Below are 18,765 nucleotides of genomic sequence, written 5' to 3'. Positions count from 1 at the left end.
ATCTGCAGGCACCGTGTTATAGAGAAGGAGGAGGTGAGCAGAATATGCGATTTTGTGAGAAAAGATTCAGTATAACCTGTGATTTATTCATTTATACCTCTGCTCTTTCTGACTTCCGGTCCAGTGGGCGGTCCTATCAGTGACTGACAGTTATTTCTGTATGCACTTATATAAAGACAGCTGTCAGTTATTGATAGTCCCGCCCACTGGACCAAACACCCCAGAAAGGGCAGAGGATTAAATGAAGAAAATGCAGGTTATACCTAGTCTTTTCTCACAACACTATACATCAATCTGCTCAGCTCCCCCTGCTTTATAACATGATGCTGCAGATTATACTGAATTTTCATGGGGACAGGTTACCTTTAATACAGGAATGTAAAACTCAAACATGCAGAGGGCCAAAATGAAAAACTTGGACAAAGTTGCGAGCCAACCAGTATATACATAGTCCTCCATACAGAATAATGGGCCCCACATAGTCCTCCATACAGAATAATGGGCCCCACATAGGTGTGGCGATTCTGGTGTAGTGGGCTAAATATTATCACCCTGCGGGCCAGAGTTTGACACGTGTGCTTTAATAGCACAGGAGCCTGTGAGCATGTGCGGTAGGAAGCTCCGCTGCTGTGACCTGGAGATGACCTATACCCCTTATTGTCAATCTGTCTCCAGGTCACAGCAGCGGGGCCTCCTACCGCACATGCTCACAGGCTCCTGATTCTACCATTCTATGTTTCTCTCAGTGTAACAAGGCTATTTTACTGTACACATTGGCCATTTTAATATGTACTATATTACCTACCTGGACAGAACAAATGTGATTTGCTAATTAAAAGTATTTAGGATTCTATTCATAATAACATTTTCCTTCCTTCTTACTTTTTTTTTTTTTATACCTGTCGAGTCCCTTTAAGAGGTGCACGTGACTCTTAATGAATCCTCAGCGCCTCACCACAAATCTTATTCCTTTAAGGAAATGGAGTAAGGAACACCACATCTCCTCACTATTAGACGAGCTGTGGAGACACGCCGCTGTCCTGCCACAGCTCCGCCCATTTGGCAGAGCTGGACAAAGTTGGTGTGAAAATGCCAAAAGTCGCAACATTTTTCAAAGCGATTTAAAAGATAGAAAAGCCTAATATTGTATAAATACTGTCTATTATATGGAAACTATACACTGGATCAAATTGCTGAGTTAGAATATACAACAGTATTAAATTGAACCACTCATTGGTGACAACATACTGGAGGTCTTATCCATCATCTCACTTTTTTCACCTCCTACATGTCCTCCATTGTCTGCAGGTTTTGCTGTCATGATGAGGTCGCACTTTGCAAAAAATGGAAAATATTGTAAATTTGGATAACACCATTACATTTTATTACATTGTTCACTTTTTAGTTAGTGAATTATTAAAAAATTTTTAAACACTTAATCAGAGTAAACCTAAGTGCGTAAGTCATATGTCATTGAAATTACTACATAAACAAATACTTGTTTTGGCCAGTGATTTTGTAATTTGGCTTGTAATGAGAGGTGAGCTGTCTATTAGCTTTAAAGGGAAAACTAGTAGATGTGGAGCCCTTTACGGATCACTGGGTCACAATATTCTGGGAAGGTGAGTTCAGGTCTGTGTGTCTTTCTTTTGGCGGAGGTCCCTTCCTCCTTTTTATTCCCTTGTCTTTGTCATGGGAGTGTTTTTGCATCTCATCAGAACACCTGACATACCATTGAGCACTTGACATGATTTGGATAGGACTGCGTGGTATTTAATTTAGCAGAGTATTAGTTGCTCATGGCGCAATGTATCCATTACAACAGTTCACCTCCTACAATGCCTTTCCATTGTGTTTGTTGTTTGGGTGTGTGCACGTTTTCTGCATAGTGAATGTTGAGTTTGTGTTGTACATTTCAGTACTGCACCATAATCTCTAGAATAGAAATCTCTGTATATACAATGATCAGCTATATAAATTATGTTTCCAATAAACAACATATATGAACTGTCCACAGAATAAGTAATAAATGCATGATCGCTGGGGGGCTGACTACTGGGACTTCTACTGATCACAAGAACTGGATTGCCAAAATTCCTTGTGTTAATGCAGCATTGGTCATGATGTGCAACCAGTTCTCCATAATGATGTATAATTCTTGTAGATATGTAATGGACAGTTAAAAGGGTTTTCCACCGCCGGGCAAACTTCTCACAAGCAGTACAACTTGATGAAATACTAACAGTGTGTAATATGCACACTGTTAGGATTCGACTCTGCTAACCGGTTCTAGCTGTCATCATATGACCACAAGTTTGCATACTAGTGATCCCATGCCGACTAGTTTCTCATCCACTTTTGTCAATAGAATATTTGCAGTCGAGTGACGACTGCCCAAAATGGCTAGCAGAGTTTAATCCTGACAGTGTGCATATTACTGAGCACATTGAATGAATTAGAAGAGAAACTAGTTGGTACATAACTGCAAGTATGGAAGTGCCATATTTGCGGTCAGTTGTCGACTACGTCATCTGTCTAGAAGAGCCAATTCCTAACAGTATGTAAAATATTAAGAAGATTGAGAGAAGAGGATGAGAAACTACTCAGCCCGTGACCGCATGTATGGAAATGACATACTTATGGTCACATGATGACCGATCAAACGGGCTGAATTAGGCCAGATGCCTGCCTGGTTAGGTAGCTGCTCCATTGCTGCTAATAACAGTGACCTAATTGAAAAGGCATCAAGCCCATGGATGCGGAATAATGAGGAAAATCGATGCACTAGCCTAGAATTGGCCCACCCTAGGTGCACTTACACTAGTTTTATCCATATAGTAGTGTAACACACCTCTTAATAATTGAATTCATTTCATTTGCCACAGGTGTGTAAAGTTCAGCACCTAGCCATGTATTCTGTCTTTACTAACATTTGTTCTTCAAATTGCTCCCTGTATCTGAGCATAGTTCTGCAGTAGGTTGTCACCTTGTGTTCAGGCGCATAGTGCATAAAAGTTGTAACTGCTCCGTTGACTTATAAACTGCAGAGTTCCAAACCTCTGACATTAAAGGGAGCCTACCATGTCAAAAAACGCTATTAACCTGCAGATCTGGGGTTAATCTGCAGGTAATGGTATTCTAAAGCTGTGTGGCCACCGCGCTGAAAGCCTGGCTGCTGGGAGAAAATTAACTTTATTCCTCCCGACAGTCTCCGGCTTTCAGTCATACAGGTGCGGCCGACGCAACTTCAGTCACCTCACCGCTCAGTACTTAGTGAGTGGCGGCTGTACCTGCGCTCCGGCACTGATAGCCGGCTCAGCAGCGCATCAGTACAGAGCTGGATGTCAGTCAGTGCCTTGGCATGGTTACAGCAGCTGCTTACTATGCACCGAGCGGTGACTAAAGCCATGCTGGTCGAGAATATATGACTGAAAGCTGGAGGCTGCCAGGAGGAATAAAGTTAATTTCTTCCTGGCAGCAGAGACCTCCAGTGTGGTGGCCATGTGGCTTTGGAACGCATTAACCTGCAGATTAACTCCATATTTTCAGGTTAATAGCGTTTTTTGACTTGACCGGTTCACTTTAAGATCAGCACAAAAACTGTGTACAGTAAGCATGCTAGCCTTATATCACCAAGCACAATTTCAGCTGTGTAATGGAGTGGTATAAATCATGCCACCTCTGGACTGTGGAGCAGTTTAAATATGTTCTGAGTTTTGACAAATATCAGGAGAACATCACTGACATGACTGCATTGTGGAAACGGTAAAGTTTGATGTTGGATGGATAGTGCTGTGGTGTTGTTTTTCAGAGGTTGGTCTAAGTCCCTTAGTTCCCGTGAATATTGGACAATTGTATGCTTCCAACTATGTGGGAACAGTATAGGGAAGCCCCTTTTCTGTTCCACCAGAAATAATCAAGCAAGGTCAATAAGGGCATGGTTGGGTGAGATTAGTATGGAAGAACTTAACTGGCTCACACAGAATCCTGACCCCATCCCCATTGAACACTTTTTGGCTGATGAAACTTGGAGATTACAAGCCAGGCCTCCTAGGCCAACATCCCTATCTGACCTCCCAAATGCTCTTCTGGGTGAATGGGTATCCCCACAGACACTCTAAAATCCTATAGAAAACCTTCCTAAAAGAGTGGAAGCTGTTATAGCTACAGAGCGGAATATAACTTCATATAAATGCCTATCATCTATCTACCGAATAGGTGATAGTTAAAGATGAGCGAAATGATTTACATTACCGTGGTCTCTTCTTGGCAGTGTGAACTTCCTTGGCCGAGACTGAACCACTGGCATCCTTTGCACCTCTTGTGATTACTAAGCCCCCATGATGTCGCAGGGGCCTAGTAATTAGATGAGGCGTCCACAATGGCAGCATCCAGGTGCCGGTTGAAGAAGTCCGGATTGTCTTGGTTGGGCTACCACAAAGTACAGAAGTGGCAGGTGGACCAGGCTAGTGTGAATCCTTCTGCTCATCTCTAGTGGGAATTGTCAGATTAGTGTGGGTCCCGCGGGAACCTTGAACAATTACTAAAACAGGAAAATGGTGTCCCAAGTTCTTCTGTGTGGTCAGGTATAGTTTAATAGAATGGCGGATTGTCAGGTTGTTCATGCATTCCGCCAATCCTTTTTAAGTATATTTTACTGGAAATACATCGATAAGCCTTACCTCGCCATTGTCACTGACCTTTAATGGAGCAGCAGGACACATGTGCAACATGCCTCTTCATATGTCTCCGTCTGAGTGTGCTCTTCTGGACAGGAGAGAACCAGGGAATCACAGAGGACACAAGTTCCCTGTTCTGACGATTGTAATGTTCTGAATTGTTGGTCCCATACTGAGCTAATAAATATTATCTATCCGTTGGATAAATGATCATTTATGTATGTAGGTTGGAAGATCTCTTTATAAATAGTTTTGAACCAACTTGAAAATTTTAGTTCTCCAAGCTTTTTATATCTTGGTTGATGAAGTTACTTAAGTTTCTATGATGTTGTCTCAGGTTTCCATCACGATTTTGTACACTATATAAATGATTACGGTATATTTGTTATTTTGGGGCCCAAGTGAGAAGCTTTGGAAATGTTTTGGCAGAATCTTTTCAGTGCAGAATTCCTAATTAGCTTTAAATGATCAACAAGTGGTTTCAACTTGTCCAGGCATGCTAACGCCATCAGCTCGTCAAGCATGCTAATGAATATTAAAGGTCTTTCAACAAAAGTTCCAATGGAAGTTAACATAACTTTTTATGTCCTCAGTTAGTGTATATTCTCTAGCCCTCTTACTGTGCTGTGTTTTTAGGTGTTTCTGCAATTGCCTGTGCACCCTTATAGGATGTCACTTGTATTCAATTTTTATCATTCTAGATCAACTCCGATCAATCAATAATCTAACTGTATTTTGAAATTGGACAGAGTGGGACTGCCGACAGTCCATAGGATAGCTGATAAATAATTGTTGGTTGAAGTTTCGGCTGCTGGGACCTGCACTCATCGGCAGAATAGGGGACGTTTATCCCATTCAGAATGAGGCAGTGCACCTGCTTGACCATCACTCCTTTCATTGTGTATGGGGTTTTCACTAGATAACCCCTTTAAGCCTTTGGGTATTCTCCCTCACAATTTGTACAGCCATGTCAAGATGTGAGAGAGGAAGGAGAGGAGAGGTACAAACACATGTGATACAATGTTCATATAAGGGAGAGGGAGAAGGCCCACTGAGCCCATAGCTTGCAGTTTCACCTGCAGATGTAAGAGAAAGTAAAAACAAAAAAATTTGTAAAAAATTAATTTTCCAAAAACACAACTTGTTCCATTTTTAAAAATATTGGTTTAAATTACAAAGGTTCACAAACCTTTTAACATAAAATTTTTTTTTTTTAATTTTTTCCTACTTAAATGGATGTATTTCCTGCTAAGAATTATCATTTAATTTAGAAGCAATCAGTGAGCATGCTCTGATTGGAGAATTTATAACTCTCAGGGTGCAGCTGGCCATATAACCGAAACATCTTCCAACCCTTGTAGGTCAATACAGCACGATTGTGAAAAAAAAAATTGTGGAACCATTGGCTCGCTATATTTTTTTTATCCAACTGCACGATGGGTTCACATGAGCAGACGTTCATCTCCAATTTCATATAGTCACAAATCAACTGCGAGGAGCTGAGATGGACAATAAGATTTAGGCCAGGGGTCCTCAAACTTTTTAAACACGGGGCCAGTTCACTGTCCCTCAGATCATTGGAGGGCCGGAATATAGTTTTTTTTAAAAAAAAAACTATGAGCAAATTCCTATGCACACTGCACATATCTTATTTTGACGTAAAAAAAACAATACAGGAACAAATACAATATTTAAAATGAAGAACAAGTAAAGTTAGATAAACCGGTATTTCAATAGGCAGGTAAATGTCCCCAATAGGCAGATAAATGTCCCCAATAGGCAGCATAGGTCCCCAATAGGCAGGTAAATGTCCCCAATAGGCAGCATAGGTCCCCAATAGGCAGGTAAATGTCCCCAATAGGCAGCATAGGTCCCCAATAGGCAGGTAAATGTCCCCAATAGGCAGCATAGGTCCCCAATAGGCAGATAAATGTCCCCAATAGGCAGGTAAATGTCCCCAATAGGCAGCATAGGTCCTCAATGGGGAGGTAAATGTCCCCAATAGGCAGCATAGGTCCTCAATGGGGAGGTAAATGTCCCCAATAGGCAGCATAGGTCCTCAATGGGGAGGTAAATGTCCCCAATAGGCAGCATAGGTCCTCAATGGGGAGGTAAATGTCCCCAATAGGCAGCATAGGTCCTCAATGGGCAGGTAAATGTCCCCAATAGGCAGCATAGGTCCTCAATAGGCAGGTAAATGTCCCCAATAGGCAGCATAGGTCCTCAATAGGCAGGCTATTTCCCCCTTATAATGCCCCATGCAGGATATCACCCCCCATATAATGCCCCATGCAGGATGTCACTCCCCTGTCGTTATAATGCCCCATTCAGGATGTCACCCCCCCCATATAATGCCCCATGCAGCATGTCACCCCCCCCATATAATGCCCCATGCAGGATGTCACCCCCCAATATAATGGCCCATGCAGGATATCACTCCCCTGTCGTTATAATGCCCCATTCTGGATGTCACCCCCCCATATAATGCGCCATGCAGGATATCACTCCCCTGTCGTTATAATGCCCCTTTCAGGATGTCACCATCCCATATAATGCCCCATGCAGCATGTCACTCCCCCATATAATGCCCCATGCAGGATGTCACTCCCCCATATAATGCCCCATGCAGGATGTCACCCCCCATATAATGCCCCATGCAGGATGTCACTCCCCTGTCGTTATAATGCCCTTTCAGGATGTCACCCCCCTGTCGTTATAATGCCCCATGCCGCATGTCCCCTCCCCATATAATGCCCCATGCAGCATGTCACTCCCCCATATAATGCCCCATGCAGGATATCACTCCCCAGTCGTTATAATGCCCCATTCAGGATGTCACCAACCCCCTCATATAATGCCCCATTCAGGATGTCACCCCCCCCATATAATGCCCCATGCAGCATGTCACCCCTAATATTATGTCCCATGCCTCCATACATTGAAAAAAAAATGCAGTACTCACCTCCCTCCTCCTCACCTGCTGCCGCTGCTCAGGTCTGTACTCCAGCGTCACCGGCGTCGTCCCGCTCTGTGCTGCTTGTGACGGCACTCGGGAGGGCGCGGTGTAAAGACGTCACCGCACCCTCTGACCTGACACGTCACAGGGAGCGCAGAGCAGGAAGACAGCAGATCTGCGGAGGCACAGGGAGAGGTAAGTATCCGGCTGCCGGGGCCCTGAGCGAGCGGGAGGGAGCGGGCGCTGACACCGCTCTCCTCTGCCCACAGCCCGGCGGGCCGGATAAAAATCCTCCACGGGCCGCATGTGGCCCGCGGGCCGTAGTTTGAGGACCCCTGATTTAGGCTGTGTGCCCACTATGCGTTTTTTAAGTGTATCCGCAGCGGCAATTCCGCTGCAGAAACGCTTGAAAAACGCATGGTAGAAGTCCTGCCATGTTCCCCAATGATAATCCGCATGTGCTGTGCACATGCTGCGGAAATTTCCACTGCGGATTATCAATGCGGAAAAATCCGCAGCACTACCAATTATTTTACGGAAGCGCGGCGTTTTCGCCGCCATTGACTTGCATTGGAACGTGGGAATCCGCATCACTGCATCTGTACATGCGGATTCCATGCGTTTCAATGTGCGGATGGTACCCAGGTTCGGATAAGAGGAGACTCTCCTCTGGACCCGGGTACCATAGAACCTGTAAAAAAAAGGATAAAATAAAAAATATACATTATACTTACCTTCTGATGGCCCCCGGTGTCCTTGTTTCTGCTTGCCGGCAGCTCGCGGTGGACCTGCACTGACGTCATTTAGTCATGTGACGGGTCACGCGACCGCTGGCGTCGGCAGGTCCTTAAATCTACCGCCAGCTGTCGGCAAGCCGAGACAAGGACGCCGGGGGCCATCAGAAGGTGAGTATATATTTATTTCTTATTTTTTACCATTCTTTACTGTCACACTATATAAATCCATGCAATTGGATTTATATAGTGTGACCAAGTTGTCAAGCACTTTCCAAGTGATGCTAAAATCGCCTGGAAAGCGCTTGACAACCCCGCATGAAGAAATGCATGTGAAGAACGCTTCACATCCGCATGTCCCTGGCAGGAAAAACGCATGTACAATCCGCATGTACAATCCGCATGAAGAAATGCATGTGAACGCTTCACATCCGCTTGTCCCTGGCAGGAAAAACGCATGTACAATCCGCATGCGTTTTCTGCCAGGGAGATGCAGAAACGCGCAGGAAAAATCCGGAGCATTTCTGCATCGTGGGCACAAAGCCTTATAAACGTTTCTGTGACAATGAGCTCACTGATGGATTCTCTGTAAACTCACTCTACAGCCAGCAATAGACAGCGTAAAACAGAGCCTAAAGGAGATAAATGGTGCAAAATTTTTAATGAAACCCATTTGTAAAAATGATTTTTAGCCAAAAATACATGAATTTAAGTAAAAGAAAAATTTTATTTCCTGGAGGTTTATAGATTAGAGATGAGCAAATTGATTTGCAGTACCATGGTTAAGTGGCCACTTCAATGGTTCGTAGCTGCCAAACGAGAGCCATGCAAACTGCCTTGTACCTGCCGTAATTCCCTGCGCATCATCTGCTTTGTAGGTCTGGTGCATCATCATTGTTGCAAATAAATGTTGCCGGGTATTCCGGAAGGTAGGAAGTGGTACACAGGGCTATCAACCATCTCTTAAAATATACAGCGGATGAAATAAATATTGAACATGTCGAAAAAATTTTAAGTAAATATATTTCTAAAGGTGCTATTGACATTAAATTCTCACCAGATGCCGGTAACAACCTATCCAATCAACACAGGCAAAGAACTCAAACCATGGATGTCCAAAAATTAAGTTATGTGTAATAATGAGAAATTTGTGAGGCTGGAAATAGGTGGGTACAAATCTGCGCTTTCAATGGTCCAGAAAGGAGTAGGAGACCGGAATGGTTAAAATGCGGTTTATTTTCTTTCTCTGAAACCAATTGAGTTTCCTTGGCTGTGTGTTTTGGGGTCATTGTCTTGCTGAAATGTCCAGCCTTGTTTTATCTTCATCATTCTGGTAGATGGCAGCAAATTACTATCAAGAATGTCTCAATACATTTATCCTTACTTCAATCACATGAAGTTTGCCAGTGCTATATGCTGAAAAGCAGCCCCACACCATGATGTTCATACCTTCAAACTTCACTGTTGGTATGGTGTTTTTGGGGTGATATGCAGTGCCTTTTGGCCTCCAAACATAGTGTGTATTATGGCATAAGAGTTCAGTTTTGGTCTTATCTGACCAACTATATTCTCTCAGTGTTTCACAAGCTTGTCTAAATGTTGTTAAGCAAACCGTAAATGTGTTTGAACATGATTTCTGTCCAGCAATGGAGTCTTGTGTGGTGAGTGTGCATACAGGCCATGGAGGTTGAGTGCATTAATAATTATTTTCCTTGAAACAGTTGTACTTGTTGATTCCTGGTCTTTCTTTAGCTCTCCACAGGTGGTCCTTGGCTCTTGGACAACTCTTCTGAAAATTGTTTTCACTCCTCTGTCTGAAATCTTGCAGGTAGCACCTGGTCATGGCCGGTTTATGGTGAAATTATGTTCTTTACACTTCCAGATTATGGCCCCAACAGTTCTCACTGGAACCTTCAGTAGTTTAGAAATTATTCTGTAACAATGCCATCAGTGTGTTTTGCAACAATAAGGTTGTGAAGGTCTTGAGACAGCTCACTGGTTCTACCCATCATGAGATCTTTATTGTGTGGCACCTTGGTAATGAGACACCTTCTTATAGGCTTTGTAAGGCAGCGCTAGTCATCATACTGGGGAATACTCGCTGCACCGGGTCAATTAAAGCACACCAGCCACGTTTTTCCAGTTTTCACACTCCAGCAGTTTATTAAACAACATAACTGCTATAACAGAGTCCAACTCAGTGGCTCGCCGACATATTACATATAATGTCCAGGAGCCTTTCAAGTGGCAGACAGGCCAACTTGGCTCCAGTTACAGCCCCCGAGCAAAGTCACTTATAGAAATGTCCACATCAAGCAATGTTTTACCTTTGCCGGGTTTTAGCTGCTTCAGACTTGTTCTGCCACCACTGTGGCTTTACGGCTTCCCAGATGGGGGTCTCCAGCCCTCGTTCCCTCAAAGGTTACTGGTATGTGGTCTCACCCCACATCCAGCCTTTGCCTTCCAGGACTCTTGCCTTCCAAGCCTCTGGCCCTCCAAGGCTCCACCAGGCTTCAATAGGCCTCACACTCTAGCGGTGTCCCATACGGGAACAGGCCTCACGCCTTACCCCCCTGTCTCAAAACTACCAGGGTTTATATATCTTCCAACGCACACAGGACCTGTGCTGATGCCACAGTCATGTGATCAGACATTCTGTGTGCACAGGACCTGTGCTATGTCACTGTCATGTGACCAGTCACTTGAGGGGGAGGTACATGGTCAGCCAAAACACACCCTGGACCATTACAGTAATGCCGCACGCCGCTGCATTACAGCTTATAGGCCATCTGTTGAACCAGCAGATATTATTTTTCATTAAGTGGCAGGATTGCTTTCTAATTACTGATAGATTTCAGATGGTGTCATGACTTCTATGTTTTTTTGTCCCTCTCTTTCTTCACGTGTTCAATACTTTTTCCCTTTGTCATTTCTCATTTTTACACATCATTTCATTTATGGCCATCTATGGTTTTGATTTCTTTGCCTGTGTGGATTGGATGGGTTGTAACTGACATCTGGTGAGAATTTCATGTCAATTCCACCTTTTGAAATATTTTTACTTAAATTGGTGACGTGTTCAATACTTATTTCACACGCTGTATATTAAGGTATTAATTAACACAGATTATTAGACCTAAATGCAGAGTGGACATTAAATTCTAGATTTACCTCACTGACTAATGGTTCCCCTATGGTTTTTGGGCTTAAAGAGGTCCTTTTTTAATTTAAAAAATTCCTCCATATGGACTTTTTCAGTGCTGCTTTTTATGGTCTTTATACAGTAATTATGCAGAGTCGCCTAAAGACCATAAAAATTAACACTAAATAAAAAGCCCCATATCTCTGGAACTGTATGGTGTTTTTTTTTTTTTTTTTTTAAAAAAAGGATTACTCAAGGGCACAGCGGGAATAATATAAAAACAAAAGCTAGCCACTGGTGACAAGTTGTCTTTAAGCAATAGCTAGAAATTATGCAGACACATTTGCTGCCAGTATATTGATACCTATCCTATACACAATGCTGACCTCAGGTCGCAGTATTCCCGCAGTCTTACCAAACTACTACATCACTAATACAAGCACATAACTCATTATCAACCTCTTAAGGGTTCTAGGAAAACCAGTTTATTTTTAACTTTGTGGGGTTAATCATTAGTTAGGAGGTTCATTGTGAGAATGATCACTTCTTATTTTGAACATTCCGTAGCTCTGATATCTGATCTGGCGCCTCTCAGTGACAGTAGCTAATTGTAACCACGCCATTAATCATGATACTGAGAACACATGGAAAGCACCTATATCTGGGAACATTTAGAGTCAACACGGAAAACATTCAAGAAATAATAAAATACTTTAAGACAAAGGTGGTTAGCGTGTAGTGATGCACATACCCCTTTTTAGTACCTATTGCTCAAAGCCAGTGACATCAGTGTTCCACTGTCACAGGATTGCAATTTAAAGATGTTGTAATCTAAAGAATATTAACAAAATTTAAAATAAGACCCGTGTTTGGCCACGGCAACATTGGTAGATGCATGCCGATAATTCAACGCAGCACACACACTTATAAGAACTCTTCTGTATGGAGGACTATGTTGTGCCCATTATACTGTATGGGGGACTATGTGGAGCTCATTATTCTGTATGGAGGACTATGTGGAGCTCATTATTCTGTATGGAGGACTATGTGGAGCTCATTATTCTCTATGGAGGACTATGTGGGGCTCATTATTCTGTATGGAGGACTATGTGGGGCCATTATTCTGTATAGAGGACTATGTGGAGCCATTATTCTGTATGGAGGACTATGTGGAGCTCATTATTCTGTATGGAGGACTATGTTGTGCCCATTATACTGTATGGGGGACTCTGTGGAGCTCATTATTCTGTATGGAGGACTATGTGAGCCCATTATTCTGTATGGAGGACTATGTGGGCCCATTATTCTGTATGGAGGACTATGTTGTGCCCATTATACTGTATGGGGGACTATGTGGAGCTCATTATTCTGTATGGAGGACTATGTGGGCCCATTATTCTGTATGGAGGACTATGTGGGGCCCATTATTCTGTATGGAGGACTATGTGGGGCCCATTATTCTGTATGGAGGACTATGTGGGGCCCATTATTCTGTATGGAGGACTATGTGGGGCCATTATTCTGTATGGAGGACTATGTGGGGCCCATTATTCTGTAGGGAGGACTATGTGGAGCTCATTATTCTGTAGGGAGGACTATGTGGAGCTCATTATTCTGTATGGAGGACTATGTGGGGCCCATTATTCTGTATGGAGGACTATGTGGGGCCCATTATTCTGTATGGAGGACTATGTGGGGCCATTATTCTGTATGGAGGACTATGTGGGGCCATTATTCTGTATGGAGGACTATGTGGGGCCCATTATTCTGTATGGAGGACTATGTGAGGCCCATTATTCTGTATGGAGCACTATGTGAGGCCCATTATTCTGTATGGAGGACTATGTGGGGCCCATTATTCTGTATGGAGGATTATGTGGGGCCCATTATACTGTATGGAAAGCATGTGGGGACCATTATACTGTATACTAGTTGGCCGGTGACTTTGTCCAAGTTTTTCATTTTGGCCCTCTGTGTGTTTGAGTTTGACATCATCTGTGATGTAAGGGTTCTCACACCTCCCATATGCCACGTAGCACCTGTTTTGTTTGTCCTATAGAGGCTTATGGGCATCATGGCATAATGACAATGCATTTGGCATGTAGAATAGCAACCTAAGGGTATGCGCACATGTACCCTTTCTGCATCGTAAATGTGTCTATTGGCAGGAAAAAAAAGCTGCATAAAAATCATGGTTTTTCTTTTAGACGTTTTTTCCCCATTCATTAGACTGGATGAAAAGCGCTGCAATAATGCTGCAGATTTGAAGCTTCTAATCTACAAGAAAGAAAATAGGTAACATGTACATGAGATTTCAGAAATCTCATTCACTTTGCTGGGACAGTAAAGTGTTGCGTTTTTACGCGGCAAAACCGTGACGTGTGACCATACCCTTCTACAACTCTAATGAAGATTGGACCTATGTGATCATCACATGACCAAGACCATTTTTTTATCCACTGTCTGAATTAGATCTTAGGAACTGATAATTTTATACATAAAGTTTATTAGAAAATTCTATGCTTTTTCATCATACGGTAAATAGCCTTCAATTTCTGAAACTGTAAAATACCCAATTTACAGGCAAGTTCTGCAATGATATAAACACTGCGGACCGGTGGGCCTTTCTCTTGTAGGTGGATGTGGAATGTAATGGGATTTGTAATTATATTAATAGGTGTGTAAGTGAATGTGATGTGTTACTTGTGTGTATACTGTACTTTCTTTTATCTATTTTGTGCCTTATAATATGATTAAGTATATACTAATTAATATCTTTTGTCATTTTGCTGTTGGCCAATAGTCCCCCACAGACGATGTAAGTATTAATGCTTTAGTATAGCCAATGAAAACCTCCTAATATTTCCTATAACTGGGGATAGTCTTTTTCCTAATGTGCAATGGTAGACAGACAGAATGAGGCCTCTTGTACACGCTCTATTTTTTTCCTGCATTTTTAAATGCTCGTAAAAAAAAAATCAGGATTTTGAAGCTTTTTTGTTATGATTTTTTTTACATGTTTTTTTCAGCTAATTTTTAGTGAAGAAAGTAAACCCCCCTCCCCCTCCCCCAAAAAAGCCATACCCACAGCAAACTGCATTTTGGAACAAAATGTCACAAACCCGGAGGAATGGTACAGTGTAGTGTATGAAGACTTCTCGATCATTTACTATAGTTTGTAAAGTGACTGTATTATTTTTGAACCTAAAAAAAAAATACCATTAAAAACACGAGAATTTTGCTGTGTGTAAATCCAGATGTAAAGGGAAGCGGTCATTAGATACATGTTGCTCGAACCTCGGGCAGCATGTATCAGAGCCCGTGTGCACAATTGCAGCCGGATATGTCTTTCTCTGAAAATAAATAAATTAAATTAATATCTGGCTTTAAACACCTTTTAAAATTTGCAAGTTTTTGGTGCAATATACCGTTGTGCTAAAATCCTGCAACTTTTGTTTTTTTCAAAGTGGACGGAGCTGGGGCAGAGGCTAATTCAGGATCAATTATGGCATACCTTATGCCCAAAATCTTACTCTAGTCGGTGACTGAAGTAAGATCTTTGGCGAGACACATGCCACTTGTAATTCACGCCCAATTCATTCAGTTCAGTGCACCTGTAAGAGATTGAGTGGTTTAGCCATTCTCATTTTGCAGTGTGTTGACCAATCTAGGCCTTTTAAAACCACTTTAAGGTTATTGAGCCATATTTGTTACTATCCCTAATTATAGGATCTGCATGAGCTAAAGTAGCAATAGTGAAAGGCAAATATCTACTATATGTACTATATCTTCTCAAGTGCATCCATTTATAGCATGGCGGTAACAAAGGATGTTTTCTGCTAATACCAATGTCATAATATGGAACAATTATATATTATATATATATATATATATATAATATATATATATAGAAGGAACCAGTGTCGTAGTGTGGAATTGCTAGTGACCGGGGCAAGGCAAATATTTTGAGCTCCCTAACTTTTGAACTTTTAGCTCTTCCCCTAGTCCAGTATTGAAACTCTTGTCCTCCAATCACATGTGTTCTAGTTTAAGTAATTAATGAAGTAATTATAGTTTGCCCTTTTGATCCTCTTTTTTTTTACTTAAATCTCACATTCAGTTAAAAGAAAAAGTTATACTTTGTTATAATATTGTTTATTTAAGTTTTTTTTTGTTATTTATAGTTTTGTGCTTTATATTAATGGAATAATTTTATTACTCTAACCCTAGCCCTATCCCTAAACCTATATCTGTCCCTAAGCCTATCTTTAGGGTTGAAAAAAGTGTTAAAGCATAGCAATGAATGAATGAAAACCGTATTGAATCATGAGGAGTGCTTCAATACTGCCTTCATTATTTAGCTGCTTATCTTTTATTATCTCAGTCGCTACTTATGCTGAGCGTAGCAAGCGAGATGAGTTTGTCTTCAGTAGTTGCTTTCTGCATAGGCAGTGACTGAGATGACAGCTCACTTCTTTATACTGAGAGCTTTGTCATCTCGAATGCTGTCTATGCAGAGCGCAGCAGCCAATGACAAATGAATGCCCTAAGAAATGGCGTATGCTGGCACTTCTCATTTAATGGTGGGAGTGGGGGCAAAATTTTGCGCCCACATAGACATTGGTGTCTGGGGCAATGCTACGCCAATGTAAGGACCATGCATAGATCGAAGAGCAGTGTCCTCCTAATGTAACAACATTAACAATAGCTTTACAGATAAGTGTGATATGGGCATTTCCTTGTTATAGAACTTTTTTATGTGCATCCTGAAGTTTCTTCCATGTTGGAAAGTTCATGCATGAAATTTTCACTTATACGAAAAAAATGTAATGTAGCTCAGCATGCGATTACTTCTAGCGTCATAGATGTGACAAAGTCATATACTTACTACTAAGGCGTAATACTAGTGGGGCTAGAAGAGATCAGATATTTTCAGAAGAAATCTTATGTGTGAATATTAAAATCAATATGGTAATAAAGTGCTTTGAAATGTTGCAACTTTAGAAAGTAATTTCACATGTATGACGTGGGCACTACACAACTTATCCTTGGTTATGAATAAAATGTATTCCAGAACCATTAGGAAAAATACATTAGAGAAGAATATGGAGCTCTGTTAAGTGAAGGACACATGTTTATGTTCTGATGGGGTCACTAGAATGGAAATATGTTTAGGTGCTGCTATACATTAGTGTCTTTATAGCTAGTGGTTGATGATGCAAGGGTGCAGGAAAGTGGCCAGAGAAGGGTCTAATGGAAGCAGGAAGGTAAAGTGTTTGTAATTTTGACCATGACTCAAAAGGTCCCAGCTTTTCCCTTATTGAAGTGTGGTAGTGCATCTCTAATTGGCAAGTTTCATTATAGTCATGTTTCCACCTACTGTCCAATGAAAAAGAAGTGGCATTCAACTTGATCTGCTTAAAGGGAATTTTTCACCAGGTTTTTGCTACCTCATCTGGTGGCAGCATAATGTAGGAAAAGACACCCTGATTCCAGTGATGTATCACTTAGTTTACTGGGTGCGGCAGTTGTGGAACAGAGTTTTTAGATGTAGCAGAGCTCAGAAAGCTAACCTCGCCCGCACTAAAGCTTTCTGTGATTAGTTCTGGGGGCATGGTTTGACCAGTAATAATCTCCAGCTGATAAAACACTTATTGTATTGAAAATACAGCACACATCCTAATAAGTGACACATCACTGAAATCAGTTTCTCAGCTTCTACCTCATGTTATACTTTAACTCATGTTAAATAGCAAAAACCTACTGACAGATTCCCTTTAAAGGACTTAACCATGAGCTAAATAAACATCATGGTGATCAAGTTGGAGTTTTCTTCTTTTTCCTTGCATTGATAGAAGTTTGGACCGAGTAGACAAGGTGCTTGTTAATGATATTAACTACTGAGTTTGTTTTTATTCGGTCGCCCATGACAGCACCACTTGAGAGAGAGGATCCGCCCATCAAGGACAGGAAACCTACAGGTTAAAAAGGGCAGCCCTCTCCTCCCGCCTCAGTTTAGGTTTCCTGTCCATGATGGGAGACCTCACAGGCTTACCTGCAGAAGATGGCCTCCTGTCCCAGAGAGGGCCACAGCAGGTGGATGGAGCCGGTCCGTCCCGGTCCTCTGGAGATGCCACGGTAGGGCTCAGTGGGGCGCCTCCGTGAGCGTTGCGGCGGGCGCGACATCGCCTCACGGGAGGTAGATGTCCGCCAGGTGTGGGGCTGCTAGCGGGCTTCCCCCCCCCCCCCGCTACAGTTTGCAGGAGATCCAGGTCGCGCCGGCGGGGCACGTGACAGGCGCGACCTACTGACGTGACTTCCGGTGCGCCGGGCAGGAAGTCCCTGTGACGTCACCGGAAGGGGCGGAGCTCATTTGAATTTTGCTCGCGAGCAGCTGGACGCCGGGGGATTAAGGTCCTGGCGGCGAGGAGCCCACCTGGAACCCACCTGGCCACCTGGGGAGGAAGACCAAGGAGCAGGTAACGCCCTCCTGGGGAAAAAAAAAAAGAGCACACGCCCACACATGGTACCGGTATGGCCAGTATATAAAGGGTCTGGTAACATACAGAGGTGCTTCCCAGCCCATTCTTACACTGTAATTATGGAAGATTCACAAGAGCTGTCACCTAGGCAACAACATCTGCTGCAGGAGCAGCCCTCTGGGGAGCCCTCACAACTAGTGGCGCAGCGTCATTCCCGGCTAGGGTCTGGTCGTTCAGCTAGAAGAGCTACCACTAAGAGCAGGAAGGACGGTCCGGTGCGGCGTGATTCCTCGCCATGCATGTTGCATTCTTCTGCTTCTACGGTACCGAAGGTTCTGTGGGGTGAGTGGAATCTTCGTGAAAGTTCTACTAATGTTTCCTCCTTCTTTCTATCTATAACTTTCTTTTAGAGCAAGAAATGTTCCTCGAAATCCAAGCACAGAGAGTGTGCCTTATGCAGCTGTCCACTCCCTGATTCATATAGCAAAAGGTTGTCAGCTTTGTATCAGCAAAATGATGTCGGAGGAAACTCCAGATTTTTCCCTAGGCCTAAGAACTTTAATAAGGGAAGAAATAGGCAAAGCATTGCAGGGCTCAGAGTCTGGGCATATTCCTCAAGAAACCCAGCCGGGTTCAGACTCTGAGCTATCGGTCGCTTCCTCCTCCGCCTTCTCTTCCTCTGACAGTGAGCCAGATAGACAGTGCTTCCCCCTGAAGGAGGTCGATGCCCTAGTAAAAGCCGTCCGATCTACAATGGGGATAGTGGACTCGA

General features: G+C 42.8%; 1 protein-coding gene across 3 annotated transcripts in view; it reads left to right on the top strand.

The window, feature by feature from the left end:
• Positions 1 to 18,765, top strand: part of DCDC2 (doublecortin domain containing 2) — a 172,441-nt gene that overhangs the window by 34,160 nt on the left and 119,516 nt on the right. For 2 of the 3 annotated variants that reach the window (XM_073678850.1, XM_073678848.1), the window contains exon 3: positions 14,315 to 14,329. The exons of the other annotated variant lie outside the window; for it this stretch is intronic. In XM_073678850.1, the coding sequence (XP_073534951.1) occupies positions 14,315 to 14,329 (15 nt within the window). The remainder of the gene's footprint in view (positions 1 to 14,314; positions 14,330 to 18,765) is intronic. 3 annotated transcript variants of the gene reach the window in all.

This window comes from Phyllobates terribilis, unplaced genomic scaffold (genome assembly GCF_046119375.1).
Source record: "Phyllobates terribilis strain yellow unplaced genomic scaffold, ASM4611937v1 Scaffold_4__5_contigs__length_816908805, whole genome shotgun sequence".
Classification (NCBI taxonomy): Eukaryota; Metazoa; Chordata; class Amphibia; order Anura; family Dendrobatidae; genus Phyllobates; species Phyllobates terribilis.
This window is presented reverse-complemented; position numbering and strand designations above follow the sequence as displayed.